The 17,036-nt window shown below is 36.1% G+C and overlaps 1 protein-coding gene across 2 annotated transcripts in view; it reads right to left on the bottom strand.

The window, feature by feature from the left end:
- GRM1 (glutamate metabotropic receptor 1) overlaps positions 1-17,036 on the bottom strand; it is a 420,402-nt gene that overhangs the window by 131,757 nt on the left and 271,609 nt on the right. For both annotated transcript variants that reach the window (XM_054490307.2, XM_054490308.2), the window contains exon 4: positions 1,588-1,823. In XM_054490307.2, the coding sequence (XP_054346282.1) occupies positions 1,588-1,823 (236 nt within the window). The remainder of the gene's footprint in view (positions 1-1,587; positions 1,824-17,036) is intronic.

The following is a 17,036-nucleotide window of genomic DNA, read 5'->3' as shown; positions in this document are numbered from 1 at the left end:
AGGAGGTGTGGGTTCTCGTTTCTTTGCTGCCATTAACTGTATGAGCCTAGGGAAACTGTTTCCCCTGTTCACCCTCATCACCTCTGTTTTGCAAATAAGGAGACTGTCCTGGATGATTTATTGGTTCATTAGAATCCTTATTCTTGGTTTATTTATTATTTCAGAGAAAGGAGATGTCTATTATTTCAGAGAAAGTAGAAACACCTACGTGGCAGAAGTGGGTTACTGTTTAGCAATGTCTCCCCTTTCTCCTGCCTTTCTCCGCCTCCCTAGAAGCCACACTGAGGAAGTTCTAAAAGATTGAAACTTCCTTATTTCAAAATAGATCCATACCAGGCAATTTCCCATTGAACTCTGCTGAACCTTATGAAGCCAAACATACATTGATGCATTTACATATATTGGTATCTGAAAGCATTTTCTAACATCAAACTATGAATACTATTTAAAATAGAAATATTTTATGTATTTAGCCATATTCTTACCATCCCCTGTAAAAACTTGTTGTCCTCTATTGTTATTTGTCTATTTCATGTATGTGATCTGTTTTGATTTGCCCAAAGAGACGGCAAGCCTCTCTAGGTCAAGAGTCATAGATTATACGCTTCTCTATCCCCCTTTTTTTTTGCCATATACAGTGTTTTATACATGGGTGTAATATGATTCTATACTTTTATAAATAATATCTGCTTAGCCTACATACAGGATATACATGTCACACCACTGTTCTACAATACAAATTAGGTCACAGATAGATTCCATCACCCATTATCATGAGTGCTCCATTATTCTATGCTATCGACCCAGTAAGAACAACTGGCTTTGAATGGCATTATGAAAGGACATAGATGATTTATCTTGGCAGCATAGAAAATACTGAAAAGGACAGGGGACAGCAATGTCCCTATGCAGTAATAATAATACTCATAAAAGTTACAGTTTTCAGAATCCGGGTTATGGTAGTACCAGGGGTTGCAAGGAGGACATCCTGTGAATTTCACCACGCCCCTGAAGAACTTGGAACAATGTGCTGCTGTTTCCTGACATGGCATCAGTGAGCAGACCATGGCGCTCATCTGTCCAGCTGTGAACCATTGTTCTGATTGAAAGATCAAAGTGCAGTTTCTTGGCCCCTATGCCCACAAACACCTTTGTTGGCGGTGTGGCTTAGGATCACATTACCTCACCTTCTCCTGACTTCTGTATCTATACAAGCCACAAAGAAAAAAGAGGATCTAACCAGTATTGCTGACTTATGTCTATGGCTAAGGTCTCCTAAACATGTTTGTAATAAAATCTCTTCCCTCTGTCTTAAATACTAGATACCTGACTCCTCAGTTTGCTTTTCCTTTACTTCTGTTATCTCGTATCACTTGCTCCAACAGAGACCAAAGTTGACTTTCCAGATTGCCACGAATCCCTGGGGCAATACACACTTCCTCCTTATTCTAGCATTTTATAAACACAGATGGCAATTTTGCCTTTGGATCTCTAGCCCTGGCACCTTCTATTCTCATTCAACAAGCTGCAATAAATCTAGAAGAGATGACCAAACCTCTGAGTTGTTATTTTGTGAACATGAGTTACCTGTGCAGATTCGTTTAAAGTTGGGATTTTCCAGAAGGTGTCCTGGAAGGCGGCACTGGAACCGATGTTGCCAGAACTCAGGGAACCAGGGATTCCTCGTGTTAGTGTCCAGCCTCAGTTTCAGGAAATAATCATCAAATGACCTGACCTCTGGAGACTGCAGCTTTATCGTGATTCCCCCGTTGGCTTCCACCTCATAACCTTCAATGACTTCATCTCTGTCTGCCCATCCATCACTAAAAAATGCAGGGATTGGGGTAGGGAGAGAGAAAGACAAACATCTCACAAATAGAGCTCAGAGTTATATATGAATGAAGCAATCCAGAAAAGGCTACAGTCTATTTTAAGCCAGCATTACTACCCATCAACTATTTTTTTTTTTTTTGGTAGAGAGTAGAAAGTTTTGAAAGCATAATATCCTGTTTGTTTCTTTGTTTTTCACAATTGTGAAAGTGATCATGAAATGATGACAGCAATACTTACAATTAAAGTTCGATGAGTATTCACTAGTCATCAGATTCTGTGCTATTCACTTTTACTGAGAGGGAAGACGTTCAACCACAAAGCCTATCAGCCACTCTCCAAACCAGAAGAAAATAAAATCTAGGCACCTCAGAGGCTGACCTTCAAAATAAGAGCTCAACAAGGTTTCAGCATTGCAACGAAGACCATTACATGAGCTACCTTACATAGAGTAGAAAACTGATATAGTTCTGAAACGTGCCAACCACACAGTTTTTCCTCCTGGGACATCATTCAAATCTGCCTCCCATAGAAGTAGCCAGATATTTTCATTTTTTTAATGTTACTTCAAAATAGCAGCATTAAAGAAAAACAATCTCATCTCAAATTATAAAAAGAATTCTCCTTCTCACTAAATGGGAGCACACTGACATTTTATTCAGTGAGACAGAATTTTTGAAATGTGATCACTTTCTAGAACATTCCTATCTACCAGAAGTAATGTAGCCCCAGTTTAATTCAGGTGCACATGTGAGCCAGGCCTATGAGGGTATCAAAGACAAATTGCACTAGACAAAGCTAAACACGCAAAGAAGACTCTGTTCAAGACTATTACAATATATGAGAAACACTGAACCCAACTCTGCTAAAATAAAAGATGGGAAGGTTTTTAGTCCCAGGTGAGCTAGTGGAAAAGTACTGGAGGGCCACTGGCAGGAGGTCGGCCCATGTGATTAGGCATCTGTGTTTGCTAATTGTCACATTAGACTCCTACCGTCCCACAGAAACTGGAAAGGAGGGGTTTACCACTATTCTTGATGATTACATTTAAAGGGATGGCTGTCAGGTCCTTGTCCTTCAGTAAAACTTCCCTGGTTTCTGAAATTAGCAAGAAACTAGACGATCTACATCTCAACAAGGCAGAGAAATAATTTACAGTTTTAGGTTTTCCAAAGTAAATGCTCTTAGAAAAGGGACATCAGGGGCCTGTACTCAGGAAGAAACCTGTCTAAAGTTTAGTCAAGCTGAAGAGAATATTAAGGCTGTCTTGGTCAGGGGATGGATTTATTCTTCTCTGCACAGAGTGGTGCCCTGAAGTTTGTGGAACATAAAGATGCAGTCTCTGCCAAAGAAAGCATTTTATTGCTTGATTCTCACAGAGAAGGGACTGGGCAAACATTAGTGACCGTATCTCACCCTTGGTTACCTGAGATCAACTGAGATAAATGTACTCTTCACTTAGCTGAGCTAAGCAGTGCAGTTCTTCTCTAGAATCTTCCCATTGAACCACACATGAGCTGCATTTTCAACAGATCAGGGGTTGCTGAAGATATACCTGACTTAACCTGACCCAGAACTAAAGGGACTTTGAGGTACAGTAGAGTCTAGCCACACCAGAGAATGTGTTTTTATATGCTTCCAAATCCACTAGGATAGAGACTCTACAATTTTGTATAGACCCTTCCTTCTTTCCTTCCTTCCTTCCTTTCTTCCTCCCTTCCTTCCTCCCTTCATTCCTTCCTTCTTTCCTTCTTCCTTCTTTCTTTTTTTCTTTCTTCTTTTCTTCCTTACTTCTGTGTGTTCCTAGCAGTCACTGTGTGCCAGATGTTCTGCTATGAATTCAAATGAGAATAAAGTTCACTATCCTCTGCCCCCACGGTGCTACAGCCTTGGGGGGAAAACACACTAAAAAAGAATTACACACTCTATGAGGCTAAAGAAAAAGAAGTGCCTTTAATCCTAGGACTTTGGGAGGCCAAGGCAGGTAGATTGCCTGAGCTCAGGAAATTGAGACCAGCCTAGGCAACATGGAAAAACCCCATCTCTACAAAAAAAAAAAAAAAATTATCTGGATGTGTTGGTCCACACCTGTGGTCCCAGCTATTTGGGAGGCTGAGGTGGGAGGATCCTGTGAGCCCAGGAAGCTGAGGCTGCAGTGAGTCATGATCTTGCCACTGCACTCCAGCCTAGGGAACAGAGCAAGACCCTGTCTCAAAAAAAAAAAAAGCAACCAGTATCATGGGGAGCGATAGCTTGAGGGGTTTAACTTAATCTAGTGTGTAGATATGACATGTGTGCCTGCTTGTGTGTGTGCACGCACACCTGTGTGTGTAAGGTAGTGGGGGATAGAGGTAATTCGAGATGGCTTCTTTAAGAAGGTGGTGGCTGAGCTGAGCCCCAAAAGAGGAGTCAGCCTTAGTCAGGTGAGGAGAAGGGGAGGGTTTGGTATAGAAGGTTCCTGGCAGATTAACATACAAGAAAAAGCTTGGCACATTCAAGGAACTTAGAAAGAGTTAGTATAGCTAGAGAATAGAAAGAAGTATGGCGTGCGATGGGGGTGGGTGCGTAAATCCCAGCCTAGACACTGTTAGTCTGAAGACCACGGGAAGTCCTCAAAGTGTTGTAAGCCTATTACTCAGTCAGGTCATTCTGCTCTCCTCCCTCATGGTAAATGACCTGCCTATTGTTCTAGTGAGTCCTCTGCTTACCATCCCTGAATATGATGGCCAGTCAAATTGATTTTAAAAAGACTGACTCATTCATTTTTTTCATATGTTCGGTCTGCTCAGAAAGGCTCAAACCGGTTTATTTACATTTAAATGTATTTATATTTACATCTTAACTATACCTACAGCAATTTGAAGATTTGAGCTATAGTTCATGACACAAAGGAGGATAAAAATAAGACCAGACTTTGAAGAAATTCTGTCTAAGGGTAAATATTTAAAAATCGAAATGACATAACTTGAAAAAAATAACTGCTTTTGACATAAAGGTTAGGGTTGAAGTCTGTTTCTCCCTAAGGTTTAATAATATGTGAAATTTGTTTTGTTTACAGTCTATACAAGAAAGTCACCATCATAAAAATGTGTACGAAATGAACTTGCTGTGATGTTCATGTGCAATTTAAAAGCACATAACAGCTTAGTTTGTAAAGGCAAATGCTTTGTGTCAATTCTAGAAGGAGAGAAAAGTGCGACTTCCTGCCCTTGAGCCCACCAGCATTGAACGGCACTTTATAGGATGAAAACTTTGTCTGTGAATATGTAGAAATTTTAAGTCACATGGTTTAGTGGTCTGGAATTCTAAGTCTCCTTAACCACTAGTTAAAGACCTTCACCCTCACTATAGGTGCCTCCTCTTTCAGAAATTAGAGTTGTTGTTAAATCTAAGAGGTCATAAAATCAAGGAGAACCAGGATACAAGGAAAATATTCAAGTAGGATTACTTGGTGGATATGTTTTAAAGAGTTAATTGCTAAAGGTTTGTATGAGATCTTAAATCTATCACAGATAAGGTGTTAGAGAATGCTATCACGAAAAAAAGTCGCTAGAAAACATCTCTAAAGCAATCCTCTGTTTTTATATTTTCAAAGTGTTTCATATTTGCATCACCTGTCAAATGCATTTTCAGAAAATTTTAAAGGATTTTTGCTGTTTCGTTGCATTGGGATTCTGTGTGAGGATGTTATTTTGATGAATTTTCTCTGAAGTACACTTTAAAACAGCAAACCAGCAACAAATCTGATTCCTGGTAGAGGATCTTTCTTAGATGGTGGTGGCAGGGTGTAAACCAGACTATGCTTGACCTGAGATGCCCTGCAGGTACCTGGTCACTCGCCAAGTGTCTGGAGTGAATCCTGCTGTGCTGGGTAGTGACCCAGCCTCAGACAGCACTGGACTCTCTGTGAAGCAGATTCACTGCCTCTAGCAGCTTCTGCTGCTCCATCTGCTTCTCAGTTATGAGTTCCTTTTTCTAGCTGGGGTCTGGAAATAAAACTATATATTGTGAACTGTTTAACAGAAAGCTGTATGTCTTAAGTATTTCTCACTAACATACAAGAATTCTTATTTCCTATTCCCCCTCAATATTTTTATACAGCAATTCTTCATGAGGCTATTTTCCAATCAACCTATAAAATTTCACATTTCAAACCTGAATAGTTAGAAGATTTCTTCTATCTTATACATTCTAATATTAACAGCAGGAAAATACTATTTCTGCTTCCACCAATTACAATTTGACAGGGGCTGTATGAATGTTACTTTTGCATTATATCAGTTAAACTAATTTAATTAGCAAACTGACAGTAAAAAACAGAAATGCAATAGTATTTTTTAAATGTGCAAAAACGTTTTAGAAAAACCTATTTTTCAATTAAAATAATTACAGTCTAGGTACTAAAGCAATTTCATTTGTGTTATGAGTTCAAGTAATTGTGTGTACCTGATAATAAAATTATAATTATTTAAAATATTCCAGAGATCACAGTATAATAGGGAAAAGATGAAAACCATAATCAAACGATATTTTTAAAACATATGTAAACAAATATGAAATTATTTTATTTACAACGTTAACCATATTCACAAAGGTTGAAGAAATATAGCACGTGTCATATTCATTTGACATTTATCAAATGAATAAATTTATTAATTTATTGAGCAAGAAATGAGGTGAACACTACTTTTTTTTAGCTTACTGCTTGGATGTTTTCAAATCATGGCACAAGGTTGAGGTTGTGGGGAACTCAGGTACAGCCCAGTGGATTTGCAGAGTTGAGAAAAAGGAGCTGGAAGTCTAGCAAAGCTAGGGTGGCCAGGGTTTACAGGGCAAATGCTGCAGAAGAGATGCTACGGCAAAAGAGAATGGTCTGCAGTACATCTCCCACAAGTATTCAGATGAATATTAGCCATTTATTTAATGAAATTACCTGAGGCTGAGGAATAATCAACCAATATGATTTGAAGGAGTAGCACCTGGAGGCCATGTATTGTTGGGAATAGTAACTGTTTCTAACAGCTAGAGTGAAAAACTTTATATTCCAATGAGAATTGGATAATGTATTAAGAAGGGTCTTGCCTCAATAGTGAAGAAAAATTGGCTTTTGGGCCTGCCTAACCAACCATAAAAGCAAAATATAAAAGGATCAAAATAATTTAACTTCTTCCCAGAACTAGTTCCAGAATATTTTTTTAATGCAAAATACTTGGTACTCAACAAGGTAAAAATCTCAGTGTTTAGCATCCAATAAAAAATTACCATGCATGTAAATCCATATGTGGATGGAAGGAGAAAGTGATATTAAAGTTACAATTATAATAAATTATCACACGGTGATGTAGGTTAGATAGAGGAATTTTTAAACAGTCATGTAATAGGAATGAAGAGGAATATATTTTTGATTGGGTGGCCAGGAAAAGTATCAAGTGCTTTGAGAAGCAACTTTTAAGAGAAAACACTTAACACTAAGATCTGAGCTACATGAAGGCTCGAGCAGGTGAAGATCAGAGGGAAGGAAGTCTTTGGGCAGCTTCTGCAAAGGTCCTAAGACAGGAAAAAGCAGTTATGACTGAAAATTACCCATTGCCATGAAACTCCAGGCTAAGCAGGTTTACGTTAATCAGAAGAGAGGATATTTGAGTAGACACTTGTTTTTCAGCTATCTACTGTATATTTGATACTCTAAATTTTCCATGTGTTTTCATAGCTTTTGTAAAGTCTTTGTTAGGAAGTGAAGATGACATTTTCTATGAGAAGACGGTCCCATTTTGATAACCTAGATGAATGAGTCACTTCTGAGAGCAAAACTAGAGAAATAAATGACCCCATCAGGGCTTAGAGCAAGCTACAGCTCTCTTCCTCACACCTTACTCAGTAGACCCTATTTCTATGTCATTATGAGCTCAGAAACACCTCACTGTTCAAACACCTCACAAAGATATGCAAAGTCCCCTCCAGAAAAGTCTTAACATTTTGTTCTGAGAGTTTTCCATATGGCCCCAAAATCATCTTGTGTTATTGCAAACTGTTGGCTACAGGACTTCACTAGGATTCTGTTAGAACGGACCCAGTTTTGAAGTTGAAATTCTGCAAGGTTTGAGTGGAATTTGAAGTTTTAGACTTTGGCTTCACTAGGTCCCAAAGTGAACTCATCCAATAGGCTCAGCCTCGTTACTAAAATTTCTATTACCACCTATTTTTTAGTGATCTCTCATTCTGAAGCAGCTCTGGAGTTCAGAGTAGGGCTCTGCTTCAGACAGGGGACTGGAAGCAAGAGCTATGCACAATTTCGGTAAAAAAGAGAAAAAAAAGTGTTCTTTAGTAAGGACCATAGATCGTCTGACCCTCAGCCAATTTAAAGTCATATGTGAAAAGGGCACAAAAGTATATATGGAGTCAGGGAGGGTAGGTATCATGAATAATAATAAGTCAGGGGTTTATAAAATGAATGTAGAGAATGAATGAGTTATGACTAAATTGTGAGGATATTGAGTTATTCTTGGCAATCATACCTGGCTGGGCAGTTTCTTGGGTTGCCGTGTCATTGCAATGGCTAAAATGAAACTCCCAGCTCAGCGGCCTCAGGCAACAAGAATAATTCTGCAGCACCACAGAGAAGGTAACTGTATGTTTTCAGTAATTTGCGGAAGAAAGGAAGAAAAGAACACAGAGTGAAAGGGAAAGAGAGACTAAGAAATGAGCATCTAAAGACCATGGTAGCAGAACAGTCAGCAGTGCACATATACAGGGTTAATTTTCCAGGGCTGCTCCCTTGTATTCTGAGATGCCAACCAGGTTGTCAGAATCTCTTTTAGTTCTTTTTAAAAACTGATATATTTTTCTTATTTGAACAAAAGGTCAAAGCACAGCAATTTGTGGCTTTTCAAACGTGAATCCAATGGTTTAGTAACTCATTAACAAATCTCCCTTAACAGACCCAGTGCAAGTGATTCTAATCTCTAATTTCTAGATCCTGCCATTTGAAGAAAAACAAAAATATCCTCATCAGTTTGGGGTCAATAGTTCTATGAATTGCTAACTCACTCTAAGTATCCAAAGTATCCCCTGATGTTTTGCATTAAAAGTAGAATATTTAAAAAAAATTGTTTGGACTTTTTGGCTGGGCGTGGTGGCTCATACCTGTAATACCAGCACTTTGGGAGAACGACGCAGGCGGATCACAAGGTCAGGGGATTGAGACCATCCTGGCTAACACAGTGAAACCCCATCTCTACTAAAAATACAAAAAATTAGCCAGTCATGGTGGCACGCGCCTGTAGTCCCATCTACTGGGGAGGCTGAGGCAGGAGAATTGCTTGAACCTGGGAGGCAGAGGTTGCAGTGAGCCGAGATCGCGCCACTGCACTCCAGCCTGAGCGACAGAGCGAGACTCCATCTCAAAAAAAAAAAAAAAAAAAAATTGTTTACACGTTTCACAATGTAGTCAACTAAGTTAATGCAGATATTCTCCTGAATACAGAAGTATATATAAAAAATGAAATATAATCAAGAAACAAAAAGTAATTCCCAGGTGCTAGCAATGATGAGAGAAATCAAAGCCAAATGATATGCATCAGGGAATGCTTATCAACAATAGCCTGTAAGGCCCTGGAGACTGGAAATCAATTCTAACACCCGTCTGGTGATGTGAAAGATGGCTTCATGAACCGTAGAAGTCAGACAGCTGAAGCTGAGACCAAAACAGAAAACTGGGATATTTGAAGTCTTACAAAATCCAATAGAATGGAACTGGAAGTGTTGCCTGAGGAGGCTTGAAGTCAGTCCAAGGACTATGGTAGAAAAAGTAATAAAGGAAAGTCACCATGCACAAGAGTGATGTCTGAATTTACACAGCCTATATAAGAACCGTAAGTCTAGATATTGTTATAAAAACTCATCTAACATTATTGAAAATCCCTAGGATCCAAATGAAATGCCATCATAAGTCAAAATTTAAAGACACTTTTAAAATCAATGGAATTCTGAATTATCATTCCGGGAGGCAGGGTAGATGGAGAAAGGGGATATGTTAGTTAAAGGGTACAAAATTCAGTTCAACAGGAATAATAAGTTCTAGCAGTGTATCATAGTCTGGTGACTATAGTTAATAATAATGTACTGTGTATTTTTAAATTGCTAAAAGAATAGATTTTAAATGTTCTCACCACCAAGTAGTGATTAGTATGTGTAGTGACGGATATGTCAAGTAGTCTGATTTAATCATTCCAGAATTTATGCATGTATCACAACATCACATTGTACTCCATAAATATAAAGGATTAGTATTTGTCAATTAAAAGTAAAAGGAGCTAAAAACAGAGCTACAATTCAACCCAGCAATCCCATTACTGGGTGTATACCTAGAGGAATATAAATCATTCTACCATAAAGACACATGCACGTAAATGTTCATTGCAGCACTATTCACAATAGCAAAGACACAGACTCAATCTAAGTGCCCATCTATAATAGATTGGATAAAGAAAATGTGTATACACCATGGAATACTATGCAGCCATAAAACTGAATGAAGTCATGTCTTTTACTGGAACATGGATGGAGCCGGAAGCCATTATCCTTAGTGAACTAATGCAGGAACAGAAAACCAAATACTGGATGTTCTCACTTATAAGTGAGAGCTAAATTATAACATATGAACACAAAGAAGGGAACAACAGACTCTGGGACTCCCTTGAGGGTGAAGGATGGGAGAGGAGCAGAAAAAAAGAACAATTGAGTACTAGGCTTAGTACCTCTGTGAGGAAATAATCTGTACAACAAACTCCCTTGACACGATTTTACCTATGTAACAAACCTGCCCATGACCCTCAAACCTAAAGTTTTTTAAAAAAGAAAATATACCTACTAAGATAATCTCTCAATAATATACACATACACACACACACTAGAGCACTAAACTAACATTAGATTCACAAATGAGTTAAACTTTACTTTTAAAAGACAATTATTCTAAAACTAGATACAAAACCTAGCACTATGCTTTGAGAAATTCCAAAAACATAGTGATAAGGAATAGTTAAAAGAAATGGATAGGCCGGGTGCGGTGGCTCATGCCTTTAATCCCAGCACTTTGGGAGGCTGAGGTGTGCGGATCACCTGAGGTCAGGAGTTCGAGACCAGCCTGGCCAACATGATGAAACCTCGTCTCTACTAAAAACTACAAATATATATATATATATTGGCTGGGCATGGGGGCGGGCACCTGTGATCCCAGCTGCTTAGGAGGCTGAGGCAGGAGAATCACTTGAACCCGGGAGGCAGAGGTTGCAGTCAGCCGAGATCATACCATTGCACACTCCAGTCTGGGTGACAGAGTGAGACTCCGTCTCAAAGAAAAAAAATAAAACAAATGGATAGATGATACTATTCTCAGAAAAATGACCAAAACAAAATTAAATACTGATTAAAATATCCAACTAATCCAATCCTAAACAATCAATCAAATATCTAAACTCTCCAACAGAAGGCAGGAAAGTAGGGGAGGGCACTGGAAAGGTAAGACAAACAGCAAGCGCAAGATAAGCTGATGGTACTAATTCCAAATATATCAGTGATTATATGTAAATTCACCAGGTTAAAAAAAAAAACAGAGATTTTCTATTAAATTAAAAAGAAAAACATCAATAGTTGTATCTTGTTTGTAACACGTTTTTCTAAAATATGAATGTACTGAATAATTAAAAGTAAAAGATAGTAAGAGATTAACCAAACAAATATTGACCAACACAAAGTAGATGTTGTTATAGTAATGTAAGATACAACTTATTTTCAGGCATAAATCTTTATTAGGAATAAAGAAAGTCAGTGTCTCTGAAGATAAAATAATTTGAAATTTGTACAGTAAGTAACATAGCAAGATAGAAAGTAAATTGATAAAAAGAAATCTCTCTCCTCTATGTGAATCTCTCTCTTTGTAGTCTAACTTACTACTTTGTTATTAATAGAAGAAGCTGGCAAAATTTGTTAGAGATTTAGAATATTTTCACACAATTAACATGCTTGACGCTTGGTCTAATGAACATGTGTAGGGTCTCCTTAACAGAGGAGAACGTGTTTCGATGGCATACATGGAAATTTAAAAATTAATCTAGTTAATAATGTAAGTCTCAACATATTTTAAAAATTAATATATAGCCCACATCTCTGAGCATCATAAATTAAATTAGAATCTTTTTTTAAAAAAACCGACAAATCTACCTCCAACTACTTGGAAACTAAAAACTTTAAACTTCTAAGGAAATTGAAGTTAAAGAAGTCATAAATGAAACTTAAAACATATTATTTGAATGTAAAGAAAAATACCAGATATTGAAATTCATAGGAAGTAGCTTAAAGAGTTCTTAGGAGGAAATTTATTCCCAGAAATGCTTATATTTTTTAAAAAACAGAAAAGCTGAAAATAAATGAGCTTATTTTCAACTTAAGAAAATAGAAAAGAACACAGAATAAACATAAAATAAAGCAAAAAATCATAAAATTGGGGGAAAGATGTAATAAAAATGATCAACCAACCTAAAACTTGGTTCTTAGAAAACATTAATAAAATATTCAATCCTCTGAGATTATTGTCATGGATGAAAAAGAGAGAAGACACAAAAAAACAATATTTAGCATAAAATTAAAATATAATGTAACTTCAGATACAGGATAAATTTTTTAAAAAATTATTTAAAATACTATGAAAAAGTTCATGCCAATAAATTTTAACTCCAAGCCAATAAAATTTAATCCTAACCCTTTTCTTAGAAAAGCTTAATTAGTAAGCCTGACTTAAGAAGAAATATAATATCTGAACAATAGTATATTTAACAATGAAATCAGTAGTTTAAAATGTACTCACTAAAATAATACTAGATTTACCAGATGGTTTAACAAGTGTTCATAGAACAGATAATTGTTATCTTATATAAACTCAACCAGAGATTTAAAAAATGAATATTCTCCAATTGAGGATATTATAACTTTCCAATTAAGGATATTATAACAATACTAAAACCAGTCAAAGACTGAAAGATTTCTGAAAATATATGCCAATATCACTCACGACATTGTTGTAAAAAATATATAAAATCAAATTAAGGAAGATATAAAAAGAGACTACATTACAATCATATTTAATTAATCAAGTAATGCAAGAATTTTTTTGTTTTTTGCATTTATACCTGGTTGGCTTTATTAGAGGACTAGCAAAAATCAGTCCTGTAGAGACGTCATCTCAGGCTGATGTTTACAATTCACCTGCATCAAGCATCTCCTCTCCATTGTTTTTTAAAAAATTATTCAATTATTTTTAAAACTTAAGGTGAAATTTACATAACATCAACCATTTTAAAGTGAAAAATTCAGTATCATTCAGAACATACAAAATGTTTTTCAATCACCACTTCTATCTAATTCCAAAATATTTTCATTACCCCAAAATACAACCCCATACCCAGTAAGCAGTTACTTCCTATTTCTCCCTGTCCCCAGTCCCCGGCAATCAAGTCACTTTTTTATCTCTATAGATGTACCTATTCTGGATATTTCATATGCAAATGTAATCACACAGTACATGAACTTTTGCATCCAGCTTCTTTTATTTAGCATGATGTTTTAGAGATTTATCCATTTTGTGGTGTATATCAGTGCTTCATTCCTTTGTACGGATGTATAGTATTACATCGTATCCATATACTATGATTTGTTTATCCATTGGTCTGCTGATGAGCTTTTGGGTTGTTTCCATCTTTTGGCTATCATGAATAGTGCTTCTATAAACATATGTATACATGTATTTTTTTGACTATCTGTTTTCAAATCTTTCGGTTATGTATCCAGGAATGAAAATGCTGGGTCATATGGTAATTCTATGTTTAGCTTTTTGTGGAACTACCAAATGGTTTTCCATAGCAGCTGCACTATTCTACATTCCCACCAGCAATGTACAAGGGTTTATTTTTGTACAAATTCATTAATTATTGTTATCTACATTTTTTGAATTCTAGCCATCTTACTGGATATGAAATAGTATCTCATTGTGATTTTGATTACCATTTTTGTAATGGCTAATGATGTGACTACTTTCCTGTGCTTGTTGGTCACTTGTATGTTTTCTTTGAGAAATGTCTATTCGTGGCCTTCATCTATTTTTAATTGTATTTTGTTAAGTTGTAAGATGTATATATTCTTGATACTAGGCCCTCAACAGATATATAATTTGCAAATATTTCTCCCACTCTGTAGGTTGTCTTTTCACTTTCTTGATAATGTCTTTTCATGTATAGAAGTTTTAAATTTTGAAGTCCAATTAATCTATTTTTTCTTTCATTGGTAATGCATTTGATGTCATAGCTAAGAATTAAATACCAAAGTCATAAAGATTTACTCCTATGTTTACTTTTAAAATTTTATGGTTTCATCTCTTATATTTAGGTCATTGTTATACTGAATTAATTTTTGTATATAGTGTGAGGGAAGGGTCTAGCATTATCATTTTGTATACAGATATCCAGTCTTCTCAGAAATATTTGTTGAGACTATTTTTCCCATGGAATGATCTTGGCTTCTTCACTGAAAATAACTTGGGTTTATTTCTGGATTCTCAATTCTATTGCACTTCACTATATGTTAATATCTGTCCTTATGCTGGTACCACATTGTTTTGATTACTATGGCTTTGTAGTAAGTTTTGAAGTATTACAATGTGAGTAATTAAAACTTCTTTTTCTGTTTCAATATTGTTTTGGTTATTTGGGACCCCTTGCAATTACATATGAATTTGAGGATCCATGTTTCCATTTTTCCAAAAACAGTTGTTGGAATTTGATAAAGATTGAATTGAAACTTACAGATTTGTTTAGATAGTTTTATCATAGTAGTAATATTAAATCTTCTAATCCACAAATATTGAATATTAAGTTTTCCAATCCATGCATATCTTTCCATTTATTTGTGTCTTATTTAATTTTTTCAGCAATCTTTTGTAGTTTCCTGTGAAAAAGTCTTTCACTTCCTCATGGTTATGTTTAAGAAGTATTTGTGGTAGCAACTGAAAGAGAAGATAAGGGGGACTTTCTTAGAATAATAACAAAAATTTTCCTAAATATCAGAAGATCTAGATGTGGGTACCTACATACACACATGCACACTACAGAAGCAAAGAGATAAAACACCTCAAGGAAGGCTTTACAAAGTATAAAATAAATATACATATAATATATCTGTTCAAAATAATATATATATATTTCTGTCAAAAAGATATATCTGTCAAAAAAAGCAATATTGGCTTAACTCACAGATTATAATAAAAATAATATATTAAATTGGATTTCAAAGAACCAAAACTATGTTGCATACAACAGACCCACCTAAAATAAAACTTATCAGATTGAAAAGTTGAAAATAACATGATATGCAAAAGCATACCAGGGAAATGTAAACAAAAAGAAACCAACTAACATAATTTTAACATCAGAGAAGGAATAATTTAAGGCAAATGCCTATTTGAAATTCGTCTGATTAGCAACCTTAATTCCATCTGCAATATTAGTTCTCCCTTGTTTTGTAATATAACATAGTCACAGGTCCAGGAAATTATGATGTAGACATTTTTGGGGGGTCGTTATTGTGCCTACCACAGTCTGCCCTCTGGTGCATAAAGATTTGTATCAATCCCACATTCAAAATACAGTCACTGTATCCCAACATCCCCAAAAGTCTCAACCCATTACAGCATCAACTCAAAGTCCAAAATCTCATTTACATTTCTTCAACTCAATATTCCCAAGTCTCATCACCTCAATCATGTAAAGCAGCTATGAATGAAACATGATGTATCCTGGGGCCAAACTCCTTTCCGTCTATGCCTGTGAAATTAAAAAACAAATTATCTGCTCCTCAAAATACAATAGTCGGACATGGAGTACCAGTATATAGACATTCCCATTCAAAAAGAGAGAAAATTGAAAGGAAAAATGAGTCACCAATCGCAAGCAATTTCAAAACCCAAATGGCCAGACAATATTGGGTTTCAAAGCCTGGGAATAATTCCCTATGGTTACAGGCTCTGCCCTCTGGTCATGCGACTTGGCTCTCTGAGTCATGCTTCCTTTTTTATGAATGGTAGCACATGTTTTCAACTGAATAGTTTATCAGTCTATTTCCTGCCTGTATAATTTTGTGAGTCTGACAGTTATGCTTCATTTCATAGTCTCTGTCCCTTTCAGTCAGAGCTGTCAGTTTTTTACTTTGTTAAGAAATTCTCAAGAACCTCGTGTACGTCAAGAAAATGTTTCCCATTAAACAAGAGTTGCATCCATGGATCTTTCCTAGATAATCTGATCTCTATTTTTGGTTTCTCTGGAGATGGCTAAGGAGATCCATAAAGTGCACTAATCTGTTCAAAGAGCCCCTTGTATGACTGAATACACTTACCTTTTGATCTTTTTAATGCAGTAACGAAAGGTTGTCCAGCCACACCCTTGGCTTTCCCTACAGATCATGTTTTCCTTACAGTTATTCTCCTAATTTTAGCATATTTGTAATCTGGACAGGCTGAGAATTTCCCAAATCCATTATTTTTGCCTAACATCTCTTTCATTTCCTTCCTTTCACACTTCGCTACAGGTACAATCATTTTCCACTTAGCAGTGGGGATGCATTCTGAAAAACACATCCTTAGGTGATTTTGTCATTGTGTGAACATCATAGAATGCATTATTTACACTTACCTAGATGGTACAGTTTACTACATTCCTACACTGTATGATATGGCCTATTGTTACCAGCATATAAATCTGTACAGCCTGTGACTATATTGAATATTGTAGGCAATTGTAACACAATGCTAGGACATCTAAACATAGAAAATATACGTACAAATAATGTATAAAAGCTAAGAAATGGTACCCCTGTACAGGGCACTTACTATGAATGGAGCTTGTGGGATTGGAGGTTGCTCTGGGTGAGACAGTGAGTGAGTGGTGAGTGAATGTGAAGGCCTAGTACATTACTCTACCATAGACTTTATAAACACTGGGCACTTAGGCTACGTAAATGTACTTTTTTTCTTCCATAATAAATTAACCTTAGTTTACTGTAACTTTTTACTTTATTTACTTTTTAATTTTAAAAATTGTTTGACTATTTCATAATAACACTTAGCTTGAAACACAAACACATTGTATAGCTATATAAAAATT

The sequence above is a fragment of the Pongo pygmaeus genome, chromosome 5 (genome assembly GCF_028885625.2).
Source record: "Pongo pygmaeus isolate AG05252 chromosome 5, NHGRI_mPonPyg2-v2.0_pri, whole genome shotgun sequence".
NCBI lineage: Eukaryota > Metazoa > Chordata > Mammalia > Primates > Hominidae > Pongo > Pongo pygmaeus.
The sequence above is the reverse complement of the archived record's forward strand: the minus strand, read 5'-3'. Positions and strand labels throughout refer to the sequence as shown.